The 23,394-nt window shown below is 32.8% G+C and overlaps 3 protein-coding genes across 3 annotated transcripts; 2 read left to right on the plus strand and 1 right to left on the minus strand.

Annotated features, from left to right (window-relative positions):
* Positions 1-9,954: 9,954 nt before the first annotated feature.
* Positions 9,955-10,470, minus strand: LOC111918136 (uncharacterized). The gene has a single exon (XM_023913801.1). It carries the CDS (start codon positions 10,468-10,470, stop codon positions 9,955-9,957), a length of 516 nt encoding a protein of 171 aa, XP_023769569.1.
* A 2,199-nt stretch (positions 10,471-12,669) lies between these two features.
* LOC111918102 (probable ADP-ribosylation factor GTPase-activating protein AGD8) lies at positions 12,670-16,457 on the plus strand. Its single transcript, XM_023913766.3, has 7 exons — positions 12,670-12,894; positions 13,009-13,127; positions 13,871-14,315; positions 15,176-15,448; positions 15,556-15,678; positions 15,769-15,870; positions 15,960-16,457. Exons 1-7 carry the CDS (start codon positions 12,826-12,828, stop codon positions 16,065-16,067), a joined length of 1,239 nt encoding a protein of 412 aa, XP_023769534.1. The 5' UTR covers positions 12,670-12,825; the 3' UTR covers positions 16,068-16,457.
* A 3,434-nt stretch (positions 16,458-19,891) lies between these two features.
* LOC111918080 (uncharacterized) lies at positions 19,892-21,717 on the plus strand. Its single transcript, XM_023913736.3, has 3 exons — positions 19,892-20,115; positions 20,492-20,589; positions 21,260-21,717. The coding sequence occupies exons 1-3, from the start codon at positions 20,035-20,037 to the stop codon at positions 21,477-21,479; spliced, it is 399 nt and encodes a 132-aa protein (XP_023769504.1). The 5' UTR covers positions 19,892-20,034; the 3' UTR covers positions 21,480-21,717.
* The last annotated feature ends 1,677 nt before the right edge of the window (positions 21,718-23,394 follow it).

Consider the following 23,394-nt stretch of genomic DNA (forward strand, 5'->3'; position numbering starts at 1 on the left):
ATAAACCGGCTTCGTGAATGAGGCCTACTAGCGGTAAGACTGACTTTTAATCTTATACATATATATAAATATTAACTTTTAATATTATAATAGTATAAGGTTGTATTTTACACATTTAAAATACTTGGTGGTTTAATCTAATAATTAAACTATACTCTTAATTTAATTAAACTTAAACCATGCCATTATGGAACTATTAACTCTTTCAATTAAACACTTCAATTAATTTAATGAAGTCCATAAAGTTTGAATTTTAACTTTAAAATTCAAGGGTTTTGGAATTAAAGTGTACATGGGGGGTGAATTTACAAATTCCAAAACTTGAGGGCAAGTTTTGAAACTTTTTAAAACCCTTGGATTTTCATAACTTATGAGTTTAATTAAGGTCTTAAAAAAACTTTAATGAACAGACTCTTGAACATCCATAAAGGACAAGTTATGGAGTTCATAAAACTATTTATGACAAAAAAAACTCTTCATTTTGTAACCTATGGCAATATTATGAGTTTTTAAAATTCATAAATGTGACTTTTCAAATAACTTGAGGACAAGTTACAAAAAACACATATTATTACCAACTTCTAGATTAATTTGGATTGAAAAGAACTATCACATAATTTTTTCTATTAATCTAAACAAATTCATAAACATGAACATTCATAATCAACAATTTTCATGCATCATATAAACATGTATAAAACTTGAAACTTTGATTATAACTTTATTTGGATGAGAATAAACATTATCATAGTACCAAAAACAAATTTTATGAACAAAAACACTTTGTGGTAATTATTCTAATCCAAAACAGGCCAAAAAACACGAATATATGTTGTCAGGGGGTCCAACTCGTTGAGTGCATGAACAAACTCGACGAGTTGGATGCATTCGTTCATGGACTCGTCGAGTCACACACTGGACTCGTCGAGTCTGCTGTCCAGACAGCAAAAAATTTGTTTTTTTTTTCAGCTGTTTGCATCAAGTATAATTGAAAACAACCCATGGCTCTGATACCACTGTTGGGTTTTGGTATAATACAACATCCTATGGTGCACATAAAACCCTAAATACCTTGGATCTATGTTTTCACTAATTATACATGCAAAGGTGATTCCAAGGTATTAAGCCTATAACTAGCATACAATTGTCATACAAACTACATACAATACTAGATAGTGTAACATACCTTTTACTATGGCTGGAAGTCTTGATGCATTTGGCCTTAAGAGCTTAGCCCCAATAGTGTAGAAGCCTCAAATGAAGTCACAACACATCAAGGACAAAGGTAGGACTTGAGAGAGAATCTCTATGCACTCTAAAACCTTCACGAACTCCAAGAACATGCATACACACTAAAAGTAGCGGTTTTTAGGTCATAACATATGTATTTATATGTGTTGAAATTCTAAGAGTCATGGGTATAACCCAAACCCATATCCATGGATTTTATGATCCATGGTTCATGTGCCCCAACTCTTTATATATCCATACATAAACTTGGTCCAACATGGATCATAAGCCCAACACATATAAATATAACTAATTATCATAATTAGTCCCCATAGTTTTAATTAGTCTCTTTTGATCACTAAATTAATTCCAAATTAATTCTTGATCAATACTAACTAAAACACATGATTTCATATTAATATATTAGAACTTATAATATATTAATAAATCATATATAACCTCTTCTCTCAAAAGTCCATCCTAACAAATTGTCCTGATGATATGCAACCCAAATGGACCATGTTACTCTCGGGTAGAATACATACCAATAATAGTTATGGGCTTAGACACCTAATCCAATACAGGATTGGACCGAAACCGTAAACAACACTACTAAAGTCTAATTCGGCCCAAAATCCGAAACTCGGTTTAGTACCCGGAACCGGACTGGACCAAACCCGGACGCGCTACACCCAAAAACGATCCGGTTTTTGGGTAAGGTAATTCACGATTTTCGGTCTTTGGGTTTTCGGTCTTCGGCTGGTCCGGTCTGGGTTCGGCCCGTTGTTCATCCCTAATCCATGCACATTAACAGAAAATATCACTTCATAAGACACAAGATAGAAGGACTCCTCGTGGCAAAGAGGGTATCATCAGAAGAGAACCCAACGGATCCCCTTACGAAGGGACTGACCAGGGTTAGACATTTGCAACATGCGAGGCGCATCGGGCTGAATGACAATATTAGTTTTACAGATTATATAGCTCTGAAACTTGTAAAATGTAATTGACATTTGATGATTAAATAAAAGTTGATGTTTATTTATAAGTAAGGTGTTGCTATCTTGTGTCAATCGTTTACTATTGTTTCAAATTTGCATGTTTTGACTTCCAGAATAATTACTTTATTCAAACCCTCCACAGTCAGTCATATGTTGGAAGTAGGTATGAATCAAGATTGTCATGAATTGGGCTTGTAGATGTCTAAGGTGTTGGACATGGCAAAAGTTGCTACAACATTCATGAGTGCTCATAAGTTCTGAGTATTGGATTAATCCCACGCTCACTTGTATCACTTCATGGAATTTATCTCGAGTAATCGTGAGATGTTAATATCATATAAGTCTTCAAACCTAGAGATATGAGTTATTGCCTATGAGTTGGCTGTGCATTGATTGTACGAAAACACATCAGTAACTTGATGTTATAAAACGTGCCTTTGTGTATGATTCAACAAGTTGTAGAACAAGCATATGAGTCGAAGTTTATCTGTTCCTTTTAGTCCTTAGAGGATTAAAATAGATATTTGGGCCCCTTGATGATTTTGTTTTGACCTATGTTTCGGGCCCGGTCAGAACCAAATTGATGTGTTCAGTTTAGTTTTATGTCAAATAAATCGGAAATCAGGAAACAAACAGTTGGACAATAAGTACGATGTTGTTCCATGTATTTGTCCGACTGATATCTAGAACAAATGATTATATGATCACTTATCTAAAATGGCACTTCATAGTTCAACAGAGTTTTAAGAGCTACGATTGTTGGTCGGTTCCTAAAGTCATACTTGTAACTATAGTTATCAGATTTATCCAAGTGGGAGACTGTTGGATAAGGTGTTTAAGTCCGTAACTATATTTGGTATGTACTTGACCCGGCCCGACATGGTCCATTTGGGTTGCACTTCACCGAAACAATTTATATGGATACTCTTTTGAGAATAGTGTATTTATGATTTATTAATATACTATTAGTTATAATATATTAATATGAAATCATATTATTTAATTAGTATTGATCAATAATTAATTTAGAATTAATTTAGTGATCAAAAGGAACTAATTCAATATGGACTATTATATATATATACATATATATATATATATATATATATATATATATATATATATATATATATATATATATATAATGGGCCAAGTTCATTTAGGATGGGCTAAGCTTGCATGGATAGTCCATGGAGTTTTTAACCCATGGATCCTATGGAAATGAAAGGTCATGGGTATTAGGGTTTACATGGAAGTAACCCTAATCCACCATACTATATAAAGAGGTCATTGGCACATGAAATGACACTAGTGTGTGAGTGAACAAGAGTGGGCCGATTTCTGGTGTGCATACTATTCTCTTAAGCTCTCCAAGTTGATTTGGTGATTTGTGATTCCACTTGAGGTATCCACATTATTGGTGCTAGGCTCTTGAAGCTCCTAGGAATCAACCACAAGAAAAGGTATGTCATCCTACTACGTTTTTATATTACGAGTACCTCATGGTATGCTAGTTAGGATGAGAACCTTGGAAAAAAATCATATTTGCATGTATAATAGAGAAAACATAGATCCAAGGTTTGTAGGGTTGTGTCACACCCCAAAACCTGAACGACAGAATCGTTCGGGGGTGGAGGACGTCATGTATAGTATCACAACAATGCAAAGTAGTAAACAAGCAACAACATCATCCATTGCATTAATAATATAATTTCATACAAGTGTGTTCTGTTAAAGTTATAGACACCAAAGTATACATATCAAAATAAAAGATGAGTCTTGAACGAACTCCATCTTCTCAAAAGCCTGGCACCTGTACCTGTCTATTGGTGACCTGAGAATACAAGTTATTTTGAAAGTGAGTATCAGCTTTAAAGCTGGTGAGATCATAAGTATATTAATGTTTGTGTTTGTATGAAAGCATTTGTAAGATGTTTTGTAAGATGTAATGTATAAGTCTTGTAAAGTTTGTATTTGTTTGAACTATCCTAGAAAACCCTATGTTTCCTACTAAGAGTAGCCTTCTACCAAGGCATCTAGTAACTGTGTGTGTCTCTTGTAAGAGTGTGTATTTTCCCAAATCCGACTATCATTAACCAAAAATATAGTTTTTACATTATCGTGCATCGTGTGAATGTTCACGAAGTGAATGTAATGGGATAAATATTATAGTATTGTAGTGTTGTATTAAGTAACTACCGTTGTACTAACTACCTTAAATCAATTATTATTTAAAGTACCATGTGATCGGCCTGTACCCTGCTACCGACTCAATAGTAAAACGACGATGTAAGACGCCGTAAGAAATAACATTTGGCACCCGTAGACTTGCAAGTCCCACTGTAGCGAGCAACAAGGTGTAGGATAGTCAATCCAGTATAGATCTATACGCAAACTCATATGCTCCCCAATTATGGAGATTCTGGATACAAAAATGATCATGGCAGGTAACGCCATGACCCGTTTAATGGCTCACATAACTGAATGTAAAGTATATGTAATGTATGTGCTAGCTGTATTGTGTGTTCTTTCTCTGTCTAGCATGTATGTTTGTTTCTCATCTCTATGTATTATTGTTTGTTTCTTATCACTGTGTATTATGTTTTGTTTCTCATCACTATGTATTATGACTCATATATGAGCTGACTCTTTGTATGATTCATTGTTCTAGTGTTAGTATTAGTAAAACCCTAAACTATGCCTATTGTAGTTTACTAGTAATATAACTTGTACGTATGAACATGTGAGTATACCCCTGCTACCTAGGGTATTGAATTGACTAGAAGAACCTTTATGACTATATATGTACACATGATATATAACTAATAGTTAAACGACCTTCGAACAGATACCCGATATCCTACCAGACCACATCCCAACGGGGAAAAGGAAATAAGGCGGGTTAGCCTTCCTAAGTCCTTCAAACATTACTTATATAACTATACATATCTAGGCATGTAATTGACAATATAAAAGTATGAAAGAAGTTTCGTGAAAGCATTTGATATGTAAAAGAGTTTTTAAGACAGTTTGAAGTAAAACAGTTTAGTAAATCAGGTTGCAGTAAAACAGTTTGAACAGTAAGAAAACCACTTGTTTTGTAGTTATTAATAACATGTGATTGATGTAATAAATATAAGTATTTAACTTGTATCCCCCCATAAAAGCATTTAAAAACATTTAAACCATTGATTAAGGGGTATGAACTCACCTGTAGTGAGTGGTACGGATGAACTGAAGATGTAGGATTGCTAGGTGTCAAGTGAAGTCTTGAACACACTCTATGATCCTAGTTAACATATAATATCACATATATGTATCAAATTAGTGTTTAAACAACAAATAAACAAGTAAATACATGCTAAACACCTTATATAAGTGTTATAAGTCTCAAGGATTGCATCTAAGTGTTGTAGGGAAGGGCTAGTGTGCTTGGGGTTCAAGGAACACTCCATTAGGGAGTTTACATTTTTGTGGTCAATAGTAAGAGGTTTTACGGTCATAAACTCACCCTCTTTTGACCATTTGTTGTTTGAAGACTTCTAAGCCAATCCAAGCATTCCTACTTCATGTTTAAGCCTTAGGAAGTCTTGTGTAGCATCAATACACTCCTAAATGGATTTTACGGTCCATGGACCATTTCTCCATGAGTTTAATACCGTAAACTCCTATGGAACATGGTTTTATGATGTTTTCAAGTTCTAAACTCTTCATGGTAATAGACTAGGTTGGATTCTAGGCAGAAGGGAAGAGTATGGGCCATTTATACACCTTTTGAGGTGTTTACGGTTTTGGGAGATCCCCAAACCGTAAACACATAAAAATGGGTGTTTTCTTGTGCTTTTTATGTGACAAATACATCAAGGAAGGATCTAGACTTGTTACAAAGGCTTGTGATGGACTAAAGCACCCTAAGGCACCTTAACTTGGTGTTTACGGTTCAAGAACTTCTTGAACCGTGAACACTTAGTTCTTGGTGTTCTTGGGTGATTTCCTTGATGTAAAGATGTATAGCAAGCTTTAAAAGACTCTAGGATAGAAGTACTTACTTTGTGGAAGCTTGAAATGAGCTAAAAGTCCAAGAACACTAGTGTGTGTTCTTGGTGTTCTTGGTGAAAAGGAAGAATCAACCTTTTTGGAATGATTTCACGGTTAGAAGTGTTTTAAAACACTAGATCTAAGCATATAATCACTTAAGGAAGCTAGAAACACTTACTAGATTGAAGATCTTGAAAATCTTTTTGGATGATACTTGAGAGAGAATGGTTTTGGATCTTGAGAAGTTTTGGAAAAAGTGAAAATAATGACTAAATCTTCTATATATACTCTCAGATTTAGGGTTTTTGTTAGAAAATATTTTATTCAAGCAGTGAACTCTAATTTCTTAGAGTTTTGGAATAACTGCATTGCACAATAACCCTAGTAGATCCTCTCTCATGTTATCACTAAAGTGTGAAATCCTGAAATACTCAAACTTACTCTAAAAAGTCTGAAAATTGACAACAACCGATCTGACTCCTATTGACTTGATATGTTTGTACAGAATAGAAATTTCGGGTTGTCACGGGTTGCATGTACACCATAGGAGTGTTAGAATGCTCAAAACCCTTCATATAATTGTGTTAATGATTTACATGTGAAAACATCAAACAAAGGGATTTCTTATACTCAAATACTTGTTAAAAACACTTTAAAACTCTTTTGAAACTATTTTAGATTGCTGTTTATTATCAAAATCATATTTGTATATCTATTTACGTATAATTATGCCTTAACGGACTTAGGACTATTGCGGAATACCATGTTCCTTTTTTGGTTGTGGGCTTAGGGTAGGATCACTAGTCCGACTGTCGGCTAAATCATAGTTATACTTATTAAATACATATACGAATATTAAACCCCATTTTTAAGGAACATACTTAACTTAGTTGCTTATGGTGAACAATTGAGTCTTTTCTATAAATCAGTAATAGTTCAAACAAACATACTAGTAAACTATAATAGATATAGTTCAGAGGATCACTACATACTATTTCTAGAACAAAGAAACATACATGAGTCAGTATGCACATACTATTATTATACATAACAAAACATACTATAACAAGAACAAGAAGAAACATACATACTATAACAAGAACAATATAACAAAAATGTGAGATACTATTTCATGGCGTAGCAATATCATTGCTATATCACATTTTGTAACCAGAGTCTCCTGGAGGGAGAGCGTGAGTTTGTGTATAGATCTATACGGGATTGACCATTCTACACCTTGCTACCAGCTTTAGTGGAACCTGCAGGTCTACGGGTGACAAATGTCATACCATTTTTTGACGCCTGAAGAACGTCGTGTGTTATAATAGTCTATCAAGTATGGTTATAACCTTATCACATTTTAACCTAATTTAACCAGTTTGGTTTATATGGTAGTTAATGCATTCAGTAGTGTATTTTATACAACACTACTGCAAATCTTCATTTTCCATTTCATTCATACAATGATATTCCCAGACGAGAAATGCATACTATTTTTAGAATAAAGATAGTTTTACGCATATAGAAAACATTACATTTATATTATTTCAAGTACAAACTTATATTTTACACTTTATTCAAAAGAATAGAACATACAAAACAGTTGAGTCTTGGTAGAAGACTACTTTTCATTTTAGTAGAAAATATAGGATTTTCTAGGAAGTATACAAACATTTTCATCAAACACTTACAAACATTTTTATAAAACAAAACTTTTGACACAAAAATACTTATGAACTCACCAACTTAAATGCTGATACTCTCTTTCAAAATAACTTGTATTCTCAGGTCACCAGTAGACATACACATTGGACCAGGTTTTGAGAAGACGGAGCATGTTCAAGACTCGTCTTTTATTTTGATATATTTTTGGTGTCTTACAAACTATACACATAACACACATGTATAAACTATATTATTAATGCAATGAATGTTGTTGCTTGTTTTACTATTGTGCATTGTTATGATACTGTACATGACGTCCTCCGCCCCCGAATGTTTCCGCCATCTCGGTTTGGGGGTGTGACAGAATGACATTTTGTACGAATGTCAGCCATAAAATTGAATTATAGGGCTTATGTTATCGATTCTTGAAAAAATGCAATGACAAATGACAAAAGAAAGCAAAAAAGAAAAAAAATGTATGTCTTAGCAACCTTTTTTTTTCTTAATTGAAATCAACTCTCCTTTTATTTTGCATGTCTGAATAATATATTACTAGGCGTGTGACCCGTGTAATACACGAGTTTATAAAAAAAGTTTAGTATAAAATTATAAGCATCACGTATTTTTAAAGTAATAATTTTACATAAATAAAAAGAATATAATAATTAAAGTAAGTAACTGAATAATAATGTAAGATATTTGAAAGGTTGTAGAGCATTATTATGAAATTTAATAAAATGGTCTACTTTACATATATAAATCTCATTAAAATAAAATTAAAAAAATGAAAAATACAAGAAAATGACAAGTGAAAAAAAAATAATTCAAAAACTCTTAGAAAATGACATGTGTCAAATTCAATGAGAACATGACATTTGGCAAAATTGATTTTCATTTATTAGGTTAGATGCTATAATACACTCTCGTTCTTAAAAGAATCTGCAATAATATTAAACAAAAACTTTTAAAAGTTTAGAATATACTCTTGCAAAAATATGTCAGAATATTTAACATATGCACGTCACGTTGATTTATGTTAAAATACAATAAGAAATTACATATACAAATGTCATAAAAACTACTATTTTAACTAAAATACATAAAAAAATAACATTCTTAAAGGAATATGATACATTGTTCATCAACATATTAACAAGTCAAATCTAAGGAATCATAACCAAAAGTATTTACACATTACTCGAATAAACAAAATAATACATGAAAGAAAACATAAGGTAAAAAAATCACATATGGAATATGTTTTGATTAAGAACTTAACATCCAATTATTTTTGCTCTTTGCCCTAAAACAACAACAAACAACTGTCAAATACTACAAACCATCAAAATAATCTCTATATATAAGTCAAAGAACTAACCTAATTGGAGAACTGTAACACATGAATTTGGTATGTTTCCATTTGACACTTTATATTGTAAAACATTGCATTGTGGTCCTTATGGCTAGTATGTGGGGCGTACTAGCTGGAGTTGATCGCGGGTTTGAACCTCATACATTAGGCCTACGAGGGTTACGTTGGGCGTACGCTGGCCAGGGCCATACCCTAATTTTTAGGGGTTGTGTCATATTTAAGCATCATTAACTCACCTCATGGACATTTTAAACCAACCTCCACCCTTTGAAAACCCTTGTTCATCCCTTGCCTTTGTGTGGTGCTCTTGTTTTGACCATTTTAGGTTTTTGTGCATCTTGAAGTGGTAGAAGAAGAAGCTTGGAGACTTATTCTTCGGACGGGGGCTTAGAGATCCAACTTTAGCACCTTCATTTCATGGGTTTTGAGGTATAAAGTTCAAAGCTTGTCATCTCCTTTGTGGTTCGAATTTCTTGGTTTGTTTTCAAACATATGAACCGAGGGTTGTCCATATTCAACTTTACCTTTGGGTTTATCAGATTTGTCACTTTCCTTTGCACGAAGAGATTCTTCAATACGAATATGACTTGCAAGTTTAACCAAAGACAGTTCCTCATTTTCATGTTTTAAGTTATGTTTCAAATCCTTCTAGGATGGAGGAAGTTTGTCAATGATGCTTGACACAACAATGGATTCATCCATATTCATATGGTGCATTTTAAACTGACCATATATGCCAAGGAGTTCATTGTATTGTTCAGTGACTGACCTTGAATCGTCCATCTTAAAATTATTAAAATCACTAACCAGAAACTTCTTGCTAGAAACATCCTCAGTAATGTATTTCAATTCAAGGGTGTCCCATAACTCCTTGGCATACAAGGGTTCACTATGGATATGAAATAGAGCATCAGACATACCATTCATAATGTGACCTTTGCAAATGTAGTCATCGTTGTCCCACTTTTGTCTCCTCCTTATCTCTCCAATCGTCTCAACAACACCTTCCTCAACCTTTGTTGGCCTTGGAGTAGTCAACACATATACTGCTTTCATAGTAGTCAGGATGAAGTGCATCTTCTTATTATAGTGCCTAAAATCGATGCCTTCGAACTTCTCCATCTTTGTAAACTTCATGGTCATCTCGGGGATTGATTCTACCATCTACAGAAACACCAAATATCAGTTCGATTGTTGGAAGAATTAGGGTTTATGTTGGAGATTTGGATACCCATTAGATCGTGTGAACACTTTTCAAACTGATATTTCTACCCTATGCCCGGGTTGCAAGAAACTCAACCTAGCATAATCTAAGAGGATACTTACGAATCTAGGCACAAAAATCGTAAGCGAAATTGCTAGAAAGATTCTACGTTTGTCTAAAGAAAAGAGAGCTAATGGTTGTGTGTATCTTCTCAAAGAGAAGAGTCGTTTATATAATAAATGAGATTTAGGGTTTGCCTCTTAGTGTTGGCCGTCATGGGTTGCTTTTGAAGCAAATAAGGGAAATCCCGAATTTAAAGAGGAAATCAAGGGTTTTCAAAACTAACGAATTCGTTAGTTTTACCATAATCACCATCAAGAATTCGATTTTCCCACTGTGTTCCCATATGTAACATTTGGAGACCTCTTGGGGCGCTGCCCCTCGACCCCACCAAAGGGGCGCTGCCCCCGGACCCCAACCTGTCGTCGAACCAGCTTCTAATTCGACTTTATACATGCGTGCACTCCGCATATATCCATACATATATTAGAGTACAAATTATGAAGCCCTTAGCTCACATGTTAGTTCCAATTACATAAAATGACACAGTGACACTAAAATCACCAACAATTATTAATAAGTTTTAGTGATGTTTTTAACATCTAGATTCCTAAACGCCATGAGATCTTCAATTGTTCGTTTACTATGGACTTTAGTGATGATTTGAAGTTTTAAAGCTCTATTAATGTTGAAAATAATGTGTGATTCGATTTTCATGGAAATAATGATGAAATTAAACTTGTTCCAATGATTTAAACCTATTTTCGAATAAAAAATTCATTAAATCACGATGAGATTCCCCTAATTTCGCATTTATGACTTTTAGAATGGTTTAATGATTTTTTTAAAGTAAAATTTTAATTCTTTTAGCCTGTATGAAAGGTATTTCATATTATACAATTGTTGTGCCATGTACAAGTGGGAGTTTGTGGGAATATACCCAATAACATAAAAATTCAATAACATTGATAACGATGAATGAGCCTATTAGGTTACACATAAAGTAGAATCAATTTCTAAATGGTAAGAACCATTAAATGATGGATTAGTTGTTTAATTCATCAATTGTGTGGTTGTTTAATCATAAAATAGAAAGAGTTGGGGATTAAGTTGTAATTAATATTCGAATGAATGGAGACTCATCTTGTAATACTCAAATTAGCAAGTCAACTGATAAGAATAAAAGCACGACTCTGACTCTTTCACCCCTAATCCAAATTCACGAGTTCTTTCCCTCTTTTGGCTGGCGCTGTCAATTGAAGAAAATAAACACACACACATACATCTCATGGTGTGCTATAAGTTATGCGAGTTGATGTTCCTGCTTGTTAATTATGTGGGATAGCATCCACAAGAAGTGGATTGTTATTTTGGTATGAAGACATGATAGATGAACCCTTCTTTAGGTTCCCAAGATCATCCAAGATTGTGTGATATCTTTCTTCCGATCTATATGTTTGTTATGTTGCAATAAATCAATATACATGGTTCCTCGACAAATCACGATGGAGTTAGTATTATGTTTTCCTTTATATCCTTTGTTTTAAGTACAACCATGTTCAACAATAAGAACACGTTACCTTGCAACTATAGTTTGTTTCAATATTCCAAGCGTTTAACATAACTTTTCTTACATGCAACAAAGAAGTCTTGGAGGAAAGACTATGAAAACCTTATTCTTACCCTCTCAATCACTATGAAAATCACATGTTTTGCAAAATGTGATTTTTGTAGGGTGAATTTTGATGGTTTTCAAAGACACATGCATTTAATTGAAATGTGTTATCAACGACCGCAGGGCAACAACATGTTGATAAAGCCACGCTTCACTAACTAGAACGTATTTTTAGAATTAATGACAAATGGAACACATAAAAAAGTTAAAAACTAATTACAAACCACGACATAAACTTATAACTATTATCCATTAACCCATATTTTGGGTGGAAAAACACTTCAAGTCTAGACATCAACAACAGTGGGGGCATTTATGCCATTCCACCTAACTAACTAGACAACAACGCAATACCAATCCCAATGGCATTTCCGTAATAACCACCTCACCCTTCCTGTTCCCCTTTTAAAACGTAAAATTGCAGAAAACAACAATCAGCGGTTCAATACATACACATTTCTCTCACATTCACGTTCTTTAATTTCCCCTTCATCGATTATCGTTTCCTCGAGGAGTTCCAAAATCCCTAGATTCGGTAAACTCCTCCTGGGGACTGTAGATTTTGCTTTCAGTTTCTCCAATGGCTTCCGAAAGCTTCACCGACAAAAACGCCGTTTTCAGGAAGCTGAAAGCCAAATCGGAGAATAAGGTTTGGATTTGATTTGTCTGTTAATGTTAGGTTTCTTCAGATCTGTGATTTGGTTTCTCCAAATCTTGTTTTGAATTGATCTGATTCGTTTTTATTGTGCCGTGTTTGTATCAGATGTGTTTTGATTGTAACGCGAGGAATCCAACTTGGGCATCGGTAACCTACGGGATATTTCTCTGTATTGATTGCTCTGCCACACATCGTAGCCTCGGTGTTCATATCAGCTTCGTTAGGTGATCTCCTTCTCCATGTAGTTGATGTTTGTAGGGTGCACTTGTGCGATCGATTGGTAATCTGATTCTAGAATGAATTACAGCGGACGCAACTCAGATTTATCTTAAAAGTACAAAATTATCAGTTAATTTCAATTGAACTTTACTATATTCATAAGTTATCACTGGGCGCACCAGCTAGGTCTTGCGAATTTGAAATGAAGTTACTAAATCATATCTCGAGTCTTTGAAATTCAACATTTGTAGGTTATTTGCCATCGGTCTGTTTGATTATGTAGCAATTCTCATCATACATTGCCTAAGTATGAGTGTTTGATTGCTCTGCTATAGAAATGATGAATCGATCCAGGATCTTAGTCATCTTACATAATTCTTATAGCAGGTTTTTAGCTTAATTGAATAGCATAAGGCTTCCACACTAGTTTATTACGTTGCATAACCAATGAGTAATTTAGGACTTGTTAGTTTAGTGGGAAAACTCTCTTGAGAATTAGGGACTAAGAAAGCTGTGATCTTTTCCTTTGGCCATCCTATCTATTCTGGTTGACTTTTAACTGTCATCAGGAGGCTACTTTTTTTAAGCTGGATGATAATTTTGGTTTGTTAAACTATTAACAAAACAAAAAACAAAACTTGCAAGGGGGTATTGTAGTTGGAAAAAGATGTTGTCAATATTGTAAATTAGGAAAGATCTTCTACTTCTTACAATCAAAAGAATTCTAACTTGAAGTTTTACATTACAGGTCAACGAATTTAGATTCATGGACACCAGATCAATTAAAGATGATGAGTTTTGGGGGCAACAATCGAGCTCAAGTGTTCTTCAAGCAACATGGTTGGACAGATGGAGGGAAAATTGAAGCCAAATACACCTCAAGAGCTGCTGAGTTATATAAACAATTACTTTCAAAAGAAGTTGCCAAAAGTCATGCAGAAGATGCTGCCAACAGCTTCCCATCATCACCTGTTGAAACTCTTGATAAACCTTCTACTGATTTCAAGCCCTTTGAAACCCTAAAAGAGAACCCTACACCTACACCTGCATCAAAACCTGACACCAATGGCTCTGCTCCAGTGAAACCAGCTCCATCATCAATCCGTGCACCTTCTGTCAAGAAACCCATTGGTGGTGGTGCTAAAAAGACTGGAAAGACAGGGGGCCTAGGTGCAAGAAAGCTTAGCACCAAGGTAAAAAAGTTAATAATAGAGTAATTTACAAATTTGGTCCCTGTGCTTTACTCAAAGTTTCAAGTTTGGTCCTGTTTTGAAATCTTTCCAAATTTGTCATTTCTGCACTTTGTTGTGGATTCAGACAATGAAATGAAAGTCTTGAAAGAAATGACATTGGGCCAAACTTGCAATTTTGAGTAAAGCACAGGGACCAAATCTGCAACAAAATGTGAAGAACTTAGGGACGACTTTGGGAAGATTTCAACAAATGGACCAAACTTGTGACTTGTGAGGGATCAAATTTGTAATTTACCCTTATGACTATTTTTTGTTTTTTTTTTAATAAATTTATTAGTAAATTACAAATTTGGTCCATGTGCTTTACTCAAAATCACAAGTTTGGTCCATTTTTTGAAATCTACCCGAAGTTTGAATCTGGGTGTGGATTTAGTTCCCCTGACAAGGAAATGCAAGTCCTAAAAGAAAGTAAATTACATTTTTGGTCCTTGAGTTTAACTACTTTTTTGCATTTGAGGTCCACATTTGAGGTTCTTGTAACATTTTTATCTCTGCCCTAAGTAAACTGATTATTTTGGTCCCGAGTATAACTGGTTTTTGCAATTTTGGTCCCAAAAAAGTGATACAACCTCAAATAAGGACCAAAATTGCAATAGAAAACATTTTTTGGAATGAAAATCGCAAAAGTCGGTTATACTCAATGACCAAAAATATAATTTACTGTAAAAGAAATAACATTGCACCAAACTTATGATTTTGAGTAAAGCACAGGGACCAAATTTGTAATTTACTCTTACTAGTACTTTTGATTTTTTAAATTTGTTTTGGGATTTACTTTAGAGATGATGAATTTGATGCAGACAAGTGAGAGCTTGTATGATCAGAAGCCAGAAGAGCCAGTTGTACAAGTGTCCTCCACGTCAGCAAGTAACAACGCATCGTCATCAGCTTTGAACATGACACCTCAGATTTCACGGTTTGAGTATGTGGACAGTAGTGAATCCGTGGAGGCGGGCCCAGGTGGCACGAATAAGCTGAGCCATGTGGCGCCACCTAAGTCGTCCAGTTTCTTTGCTGAATATGGAATGGAGAGTGGCTTTTCGAAGAAAAGCAGCTCCTCATCAAAAGTCCAGGTCAGCAATGATATTAAATTTTTTATTTTACTTTTTTTTTTCCTTCTTATCATAATTCCAGGTCAGCAATGATATTTAATTTTGAATTTTGAATTATTATATAATAGATACAGGAAAGTGATGAAGCAAGGAAGAAATTCTCTAACGCCAAATCTATTTCATCCGCACAATATTTTGGGGACCAAAACAGATCCGAAACTGATACTCAAGTCTCCCTACAAAAGTTTTCGGTATTCTTTTTTATTTTTTAATGAATACTTTTAAAATAACTTAATTTAATTAAAAATTATTTCAGTATTAATTTTAATCGGTGTTTGTAGGGGTCCGCATCCATCTCAAGTGCTGATTTATTTGGTAATGACTCCGACAATTCTAACCTCGATCTCAGTGCTAGTGACCTCATCAACCGCCTCTCTTTCCAGGTATTTATTTTATTTAAAAACGAACAAATTGAACAAATGGTTTTATTTATTTAATTATTTAATGATTATGATTATTATGATAATATCAGGCACAACAGGATATGTCATCGCTAAAGAACATAGCAGGAGAAACAGGAAAGAAGCTGAGCTCCATTGCCTCCACTTTCATGAACGATTTCCAAGACCGGATCCTCTGAGACTGAGATTGGAAGGAGGCGTGGTGTTAATTACAGAAATACCTCTGATAAATATAAATATAAAATATATTATGTAAAGGGTAAAATTTCTCTCCTATTCTATTTGAGTTTGGAGGGTCACCTTCCTTTTATAATCGTATTTTTGTAGCCGGAAATTCTTTTAAAAAATATTGTCATGTGTGTCTGCTATCGTTTTTTTTTTTCTTTTTTCTTTTTCTTTTTCGTGTTGTTTTTAAGATGTAGAGAGAGAGCTACATATGCAAAGTGTCGTTGGTTGGATTCCGTTTAAGTGAAGGACATTTATTCTTATATAAAAGTATGCAGGTGATGATGAAAACAGGAAATATATTTACATCCTTGAGAGTTGAAAGACTATTTTTATATTTCAAATTGTTGATGGCATTTTTTGCATTTTTTAATATTTTTATGTCATATAATAAATGTGTCTAGTCATTTTATTTTCTTCTTTACTTTATATTGGACAGGATATCACAAACAAAAAAGTTTGATTATTTGTTAAATGTTTTAAGTCCCTTCATTTATTTATTGATGGTAGACTGATGCTCATCCTACATACAAGTATAAGATTTGATGTCTCACAAGTTACAAGTAAATTTTGTTAAAGAGATGTCAAGAAACCAAGGTTGTATAAAACGCTCGACGTTAGTTAGTCTGTGGACTGGGGTCAAGGGATTAATCGGCTAAGTGGAGATTTCTCGGGAGATTAATCGGGAACCATTAATTGCTAATTTATTGAATTTAAAAAAATTAAATATGACTAATATCATATAAAAGTTTGTAAATACCACTAATATGATAACAAAATAGGTTATTATGATTAATACAAAACTAATCATGTCTCAGATTGTTTCCATTGAAATAAAACTTCTTCAAAATGTTAAATTTTCATCGTTTTATAATGTTCTATTTATTATGTATGCAAAGATTAATCGCTAGACGCCCTCTAATCAGTCGAGTAACGCCTAGGGATTAATCGGAGATTAATCAGGTGTTAGTCGGGATTTTTACAACAGTGCAAGAAACAAAGATTTTTTATTTTATTTTATGAAGATGATAAAACACATGTACATCTAAACAAAAAACCTAGATTTTAAAACTTCAAATCAAACATAAGACCCCCAAAAAACTTCAAAGCAATAAAACATAAGGAATATGACTTATTAAGGTAATTAACTTTTCGGTATGTTTACATCTGGGTAACTATCTTTTTTTTTGTACACATGTAGGTAACCAACTTGTTGAAAGTGTTTACATATGACCATTATAACCTGCTATAACAGGTTAAATCCTAGATGTGAACGTTTTCAACAAGTTTGTTACCTAGATGTGTACAAAAAAAATAGTTACCAAAATATGAACAAAATGAAAAGTAAAAATTAAATTACATGAATGGTCCCTGTGGTTTGGAGGAATTTATGTTTTTGGTCCCTAACTTATTTTTTTTAACTTGGATGGTCCTTAGTGTTTATTTTTGTTGCACGTTTGGTCCCTGTTTTACATAAAAAGACTATTGTGCCCTTATTAATTTATTTTTTAATTAATTTTCTTATTTATGTATTTATTTTTTTACATATTTAAAAAAATTAATAGACCACACATATTTGTATCTCTTCGGATGATCCATATTGTTTCTTTTTTAATAAATTTATTTTTTTAATTCGGATGGTCCCTATTGTTTAATTTTGTTAAGAACTTGGTCTCTGTCTTACCTAAAAAGACTATTGTGCCCTTATTAATTTTCTTGTTTATGTACTTATGCTTTTTATATTTAAAAAAAATTAGTAGACCCCACATATCTGTATCTCCTTACCATCCCATCTTTCATCCTTCTCAACTTCTATTTATTTTTCATCTTTAGTGATATCGACGTCTTCATCATCACTTTTTTTTCGGTCCTTCAACTTCGTCGAATCAACACCACAACCCACTAAAGATGAAGAGACAGTAGATTATGGTGTTGGTTCGCCAGAGTTGAAGTACCAAAAAAAGAAGGATGGTGAAGACGTCGATGTTACTAAAGATGGAAAATAAATAGAAGTTGGGGAGGTTGAGAGATGAGATGGTGACCGGTAAGACCCAAATTAAATTTCTCAAATGTGGTTTCAGGTTTACGGTGAGGAGATACAAATATGTGGGGTATATTAATTTTTTTAAATATATAAAAAATAAATACATTAATAAGAAAATTAATTAAAAAAATTAATAAAGGAAAGATAGTATTTTTAGGTAAAACAGAGACCAAACGCGTAACAAAAATAAACAGTAGGGACCATCCGAGTTAAAAAAAATAAATTAATTAAAAATAAACAGTAGAGATCATCCGAGGAGATACAAATATGTGTGGTCTGTTAATTTTTTAAAATATGTAAAAAATAAATACATAAATAAGAAATTTAATTAAAAAATAAATTAATAAGGGCACAATAGTCTTTTTAGGTAAGACAGGGACCAAACACGCAACAAAAATAAACAGTAAGGACCATCCAAGTTAAAAAAATAAGTTAGGGACAAAAAACACAAATTCCCCCAAACCATAGGGACCATTCGTGTAATTTAATTTTTACTTTTCGTGTTGTTAATATTTGGGTAACTATTTTTTTTGTACACATCTAGGTAACGAACTTGTTGAAATTGTTCACATCTAGGATTTAACCTGCTATAGCAGGTCATAATGGTCATATGTGAACACTTCCAACAAGTTTGTTACTTAAATATGTATAAAAAAAAGATAGTTACCCAGATGTGAACATACCGAAAAATTAATTACCTTAATAAGTCATATTCTCTAAATTAATTACCTTAATAAGTCATATTCTCTAAAACGAACCCGGAAGTATATGTCTTCAAATCGAACTAATGGAACCCGACTAAGATATTATATGTACTGGATCCTTCTGAGGTTACACTTGTCAATCTTTTGTCAATTTCGATGCAAAAAATCAAGACAAATTTAGGCGAAAAGATTATTAAATTTTTGTGATTTTATCGGCTTTTAAAATGTATTACAAATTTACATTCATAACCATCAAACTAGTTAATAATTTATTTTTATAATAATAATAGAAAACATTTATTTTGTCTATCTTCTCTACTCACAATAAAGTTAAAAATTGTATTTTTCGATGATAAATTTGAAGGTCGACGTACATTTAATTTAACTCTTCGAAAACCAGATGGCCAAGTGCTTACAATTGTCTTTTTATCATATAACCTAGATAAAAACAACCCAAGATCGGATTTTTCCCTTTACTAAGAACATTTCTTGTACATTTTCCTAAATTACTACATGGTTTGACCACTAAAACCTATGTTCTGATTACTAAAAACTAAGTTATCTTTCTTGCTCATGTCAAACTAATTGTTTTTATTTTGTTTTTAACATTTCCAATCAAAACAAAAGTTACACTCTATAACCTCCACACTCACAACCTAAATTCATCTTTCTAGCCTTACCTCAATAATAAACATGATTGCCGCCATAAACATGCAATGGCAAAACCACATTCACCGCCACTCCCGTTCTCGCCGCCACCGCCACCGCCACCGCCTACAACCACCATCAAACAACCGGCCATGTCTAGGTCATGATTTCGGTCCAAAAGAGTCACAAGAACCATTTGAAAGGAAACATGTGGTCATAGTGATGGACGCAACCAAGGAGTTTTCGGTTGAGACCCTTAAGTGGGTCCTCAAGAATATTGGACTTCGCACTTGTTGTACAATTACTCTTCTTGGTGTAAAGCCATGGTTAACTTTTGCTTGTAAGTATGTTCTTCCTTATATAATGTTATGTTGATTTATTTTTCTCATGTTGGTTGCGAGATTGATGTATTTTTTTTTCAAAGTTATGGAATATTAAGGTTATCTGACAAATGTTGTGGTGGTTGTAGTTTCTTGCAAGACGGATACGGATATATGGACATTGAATATTGAAGATCTATTGAGTATGAAAGATACGGAAGAGTGGAAAAATGATGTGAGGTGTCAAAAGGCTCAACAACTAGTTGATCTTTGCATAGAATATGGGGTGAGCTTACCACTAGCTAGGTTTCTTTTTTTTTTTTTTTTTTTTTTTTTTTTTTCTTCTTAATAATAATAAAATTATTATTATTATTATTTAACTTAATTGACTTGATATGACGTGACTTAATTTGATAAGTTGTATGTATGTTTTTCTTTTTGACTTAATTAAGAAAGAATGCCCGGATTTAGAGAGTTAAGAAAGTGATATGTTTCTATAACTTTTTTACTAATTTACTATGATTTATCTCTCCCTTCCGTGTTTTCACACAAGTGTAGTTATTTTCTTAATTTTTTTTATTTATTTAAAACATCATTTATCCGGTCGATACTTAATGGGAAAATACAAGGGTTAAAAGTGTCCTCTCACATTGAATATTAAGGTTGCACCAAGGATAGAGATTCGACAAGGGTTCCCAAAACGGTTACTTGTTCTTGAAGAAATCACAAGCGCTTATGCAACATGGGTTGTTTTTGACAGGTACATGGAATCATATTTTAGGATTTTCAGAAAAATTTCTAACTTTTCTCATTCTATGCAACAAAGTCTCATTTTTTCCTCATTTTATGCAACGAACCAGGCACAAATATTTTGTTTTAGAACCAAAAAATACATCATATTACTAGCAACATATTTAACAAGTTGAAGCATTGTTGCATAATTCGTGTCTGTTGCATAAATTAGTAAAAAAAATGAAACATTGTAGCATAAATTGGTAAAAAGGTGAAACTTTGTGGCATAAACTAATAAAAAATGAAACATCGATGCATAATTTGGTAAAAAGGTGATACATTGTTGCATAAACTACTAAAACTACAAAATATTGTAGCATAAATTGGTAGAAAAGCGATACATTTATACATTGTTACATAAATCAGTAAAAATGTGAAACATTGTTGTATAAATTAGTGAATAGGTGAAACATTGTTACATAAATTTGTAAAAGAAGTGAAACGTTGTTGCACAAACAAACATATTGCAATATCATTAGGTAACCAATTTACGGTTACAATGTTCCATATTTTGGTCTTAAAACAAAACATGCTCACATATTTCATCTAAAAAGCTACTTTGTTACATAAAATAAAAAAAACATGAAACCTTTTTGCCATAATATCTACTAATACTTGTAGAAATGCTTCATTCACAGGCACCACAACAAGAAGCACATAGAATACATTATTGCAAAGAAAGTACCATGCAACATTCTTGTCATGAACAACAAAGGAGAAGCAGATATGATTAGAGGCCGATCAACAACTTTTGAAAGCAATGATGAAATCCCTACATTCACTCCTTCCACAATACCAACCCCTACATTGATGCTATCTGATGAATACAAGAAGATTCTAAACATCAAGAGCCCTTAAAAGATCTGTTATACTATGAACTTATACAAGTTTACAATAAAGGGTCTCTATTCTCTACCTACTAGAAGCCATTTAATTTAAGTTCGGATTTCACAAGACACAGGAAATAGACAAGGAAGGAGAATGTGTCAATAAAAGGTTGTTAAGATTTAAGAGTTAAAGACATTTATATCAAATTGTGGGGATTGTTGTATATTTAAGTGTGTATTTGTACTGTAATGAATAAAGATAGTTATTTGCAAGAGAAACAATATAGCTTAAGAAGTCATAAGTAGTAAAAAAAGTATGAAACTTATTGCATGAGTTAATTCATAAGATGTTTGATCATTGTGAGTTGAGATTTGAGACCACTTGCACTTTTAATTTGTAGCATGTGTAAGATCTTGCTTGTTCTTGGGTAGTTTGTTGAACTGATCATGTAAAAGATATAAACTTACAGGCTAAACATGTAACCGAGAGAAACCCTAGAAATCGGGTAATCAAAGGTTATAATATTTGAGTGCTTGATAACTACCTTGATTCTAAAAGGTATCAAGCACATAGTTCTATAATTTATAGAGATTCGATTATGAAATAAAAATCATTCTGTTTGATATATAATTTCAATTCGTAGGCGTTGGTTCTGATCTAATTTAATCGTCTAACAAAAACTGTTTTGAGTGATCTATGTACAGAAAAACTTATTAAGAAATAAAGGAGGAAAGATTAGGGAATTAATTGTTTACAGAAAAAGATAGAAAAACTCCAAATGAACTGGCCCAATGTTTTTAAAAAATGGTAGAAAAGTAATTACTTGTTTACGGAAGATGAGATTGGCGACGACAAAGTGGCGACGATTCTACCGAATAGTGTCGCCGGACAGAAGAGTAAATTATGTTCCTGTATATCATCTCTTCTCCCCCCACCTTCCTTGTTTTCCAAGATGATTGAATTGAGTTTTCCCCCAAACTTCCAAGGTTGTTTTGTTTTTTCATAATCCGAAAAGTAATTATATCTTAGGACTTAGATTGGCATTATGGATTTCAGGCTATCATTCTGGATTGGTTTCGGGATTGAAATTTTGGAGTTTGAAAAAGATAACATTACAGATTTCAATGCAAGTCCGAAATCCGATGAACAATTCAAAATTTTCGTTTTTTGTTTGTTACTCAAATCTAACAAAAAGTTAAGCAAACATATACTTTTGGAGTTTTGACTTATTTGATCATTGAAGTCTTACTTTTAACTCAATTTAGCCACTAAAAATTTGATCCCGTTAATACTTTTAACTTGACCATTATCAGTATAAAACCCTTCCAGTAACTCCATTCTTAAAATGGAATAAGGCGGTAATGGAGGTAAGAGCGAAGTATATTGCCGACCTTATTAGGAATCAAAGATATCTCCTTAAACATCTACATTATAGTGAGTGATCTTAGTCATGGTATGACTGACAATGTCAATACTTAAACATACGAAGACACATGTTCTAAATGTTTTATACATATAATAGATAAGTTCATATATATATATATATATATATATATATATATATATATATATATATATATATATATATATATATATATATAGGTAAATTTAAAGCTCTTTAAATATTTAATACTTTATTATTAACTCTAATTAATTGCAAGGACACGGTATCTGAAAAATATTGATAAACATTTAAATTTAAATCTATTAGATTTGCCGTTTAAAAAAAAATAACTATTTGTTAATTAAGATTCAACCCTTTAATTAATTAAGTTATTAATTAATTCCCAAAAATATTTTCCAATTAGTTTATGATAAATTATTAAACACATTTAATTAATAAACTAATTACTCCTTTATTTATTCTACTTAATTTGAGTGTTGAGGGAAAACCAAGATGACTTTATTATTATTAGAAATATCAACAATTAGTTAATGACTTTGG

This window comes from Lactuca sativa, chromosome 6 (assembly GCF_002870075.4).
Source record: "Lactuca sativa cultivar Salinas chromosome 6, Lsat_Salinas_v11, whole genome shotgun sequence".
Taxonomy (NCBI): Eukaryota; Viridiplantae; Streptophyta; class Magnoliopsida; order Asterales; family Asteraceae; genus Lactuca; species Lactuca sativa.